Here is a 2,500-nt window from a genome sequence, read left to right as displayed (position 1 = left end):
ACGATGTCACCATCATCATCATGGCCATCGTCATCGCCATTGTCATCAATATCATTATCATGATTATCATCACACCATCACAATCATCATCCTTTCATACTGTTATCTTCATCTCCATCTCAATCTCTATCTCTATCTCCACCTCCATTTTCATCATTACTGTCATCATCATTATCGCCATCGGTACCACCATTATATTTTTTATTAACATTATTATTGTTAAGACTGACAATCATACGTAAGTACCTTAATCAGTCAACATATCAATGCCAATGTAACGTAGATCGCAGTCTCGTCAACATAGAAGACTGGATGATTCGATATATGTATTACGTGTTCGAATCATCTAATAAGGCTTTGTCCACGCATCCCGAGCAGCATCCAGCTTTGTCATCTTTACAAAGCTTTAAGGATGACTTGAAATGTAGACTAGCTAAGAATTCCAACATTTCCACCAGTATCTCTCGTAAAAGTTTACATCCCTAAAAGTTTACAGGAATACCCTTCACGCAAATACGGATAGTTCACCCTCGTATTCTTTGATGAGAACGAAAAGGAAGAGTGGATAAAATGAGATGAAGCCCGATTAAAAAAAGAAAAAAGAAAATAAATCAATCAATAAGCAGGTTCTACTGGTTGTCAGGGTAACATGTAAGCCTTCTAAAAAAGGAGTGTTGCCCCAGAGACTTCTTGGTACGAAGAAACTGGTAATTATAAGATCAGCTCTTGGAAGTGCACTTTTCACGGCTAAAATCTGTGCTCACCAGGGCTCGAACCTGGGACCTTCTGTGTGTTAGACAGATGTGATAACCACTACACCATGAGCACCTGTTTTATTTTGTGAAATCTCATTTCCTAAAGAATGTTTATGCTTTTCATCAATCTTCTTCTTCTTCTTCAGGCTTTATTCCCAGCTCAGCTGTCCTTCGCATCCTCCTCCGTCACTCCCGCTGCCGCCATCTCCTCCCGAACACAATCCTCCCATCTCCGTCTCGGTCTGCCCCTCTTTCTCCGTCCTTCCGTCATCCTCCTCACTCTCCGTCCAACGTATTCCTCCTCTCTCCGTACCACATGTCCTAGCCATCTCAACCTGCACTCCCTCAGCTTCTTCTCTAATTCGCCTACCCCAATTGCCTCTCTAATGGTGCTGTTTCGTACCCGGTCTAGCCTGGTCTTCCCTAGTGAGAATCGTAGCATCCTCATCTCAGCTACTTCCATCTTCCTCTCTTGTCCCTTCGTTACCGCGACTGCCTCCATCCCATACAGCATCGCCGGTCGTACTATTGTCTTAAATATCCGGCCCTTCAGCTTTGCTGGGACCCGTCTGTCGCATAGCAGCCCAGTGATCTTTCTCCAAGCATTCCATCCCGCCTGTATCCTCTTACCAACCTCCTTGTCTGATGCCCCGTCGCTTTGCAATGTGGAACCAAGGTACTTAAACTCTTGGACTCTGTTCAGCTTCAAACCCTGCATTTCTACTGCTCTCTCTGGATCTTGATCCCCCAATGCTTTTCATCAATACTAGTCAATATTACCAGTGATGCTAATAATGATAATAAATGTAGTAATACAATAAGTTTTAAAGATAACCTACAATGATGATGTGATGGTAATTGTTATTAATATCATTACTATTGGCACTATTATCATTATCATGGTTATTTTCATTGTTATAACTCTTATGTTCCTCATTATTAGTTTATTATTGGTATTATCATTTCATAATTATTAATACTATGTTTTTTATCTTTACTAGTTTTATTACAATTTTTTTTTTTTTTATGAAATATATATATATATATTCAGAATGGCTGTTATATTTACTAGGATGTGCTCATGGTGTAGTAATTATCACATCTGTCTAACACATAGTAATAGTCCCATCTGTCTAACACGTAGTAATTATCACATCTGTTGAACACACAGAAGGTCCTGGTGGGCACAGATTTTAGCCGTGAAAAGTGTACTTCCATGTGCGGTGACATGCGGTGATGATGGTGACAACGGTAATACCAATGGAATGATTTTATCAGTATTAGGGATAAGAATGACAAAAATGATCCTGGAAATGGCCTCGCTTAAGCTAAGTCCACACGCAGATGACTGGCATAGGGATCATCTGTCCCAAGAGTCTATTACGAAACCCAATCACATTAATGGTTTGTTTCCCTTAATGCTTGGCGGGAGGACAGTTAACTTCAATTAGTTTTTAACTGATTTTTGTATTCCATTCGATATTATTTTGATATCTTAAAGGATATGTATTTCATTTTATACTTTAAGTTCTTGTCATTTGTATTGCCATATTGTTTTAAAGTTTATAGTGATTTAAATTTTTGTCCATATATATATATATATATATATGTGTGTGTGTGTGTGTGTGTGTGTACATATGTATATATATATACACAAATATATATACATATATATGTGTGTGTACACACAAATAGACATACATACATATATATATATGTGTGTGTGTGTGTGTGTGTGTGATAAA

The 2,500-nt window shown here is 38.4% G+C and overlaps 1 protein-coding gene and 1 non-coding gene across 2 annotated transcripts; both read right to left on the bottom strand.

The window, feature by feature from the left end:
• Positions 1 to 629: 629 nt before the first annotated feature.
• On the bottom strand, positions 630 to 1,473 carry LOC125033219. Its single transcript, XM_047624602.1, has 2 exons — positions 1,069 to 1,473; positions 630 to 704 (listed from the first exon to the last, which is right to left on the bottom strand). The coding sequence occupies exons 1-2, from the start codon at positions 1,471 to 1,473 to the stop codon at positions 630 to 632; spliced, it is 480 nt and encodes a 159-aa protein (XP_047480558.1).
• Trnav-aac lies at positions 756 to 828 on the bottom strand. The gene has a single exon. It is a non-coding gene; the product is annotated as a tRNA-Val (tRNA).
• Positions 1,474 to 2,500: the final 1,027 nt, after the last annotated feature.

The sequence above is a fragment of the Penaeus chinensis genome, chromosome 16 (assembly GCF_019202785.1).
Source record: "Penaeus chinensis breed Huanghai No. 1 chromosome 16, ASM1920278v2, whole genome shotgun sequence".
NCBI classification, from domain to species: Eukaryota; Metazoa; Arthropoda; class Malacostraca; order Decapoda; family Penaeidae; genus Penaeus; species Penaeus chinensis.
This window is presented reverse-complemented; position numbering and strand designations above follow the sequence as displayed.

Coding starts and splice junctions, on each gene's coding strand:
- LOC125033219 (XM_047624602.1), bottom strand. CDS start 1,473: ATGCAGGGTTTGAAGCTGAACAGAGTCCAAGAGTTTAAGTACCTTGGT. Junction 705..1,068: donor TGAGATGGCTAGGACATGTG/GTACGGAGAGAG, acceptor TATAATTACCAG/TTTCTTCGTACCAAGAAGTC.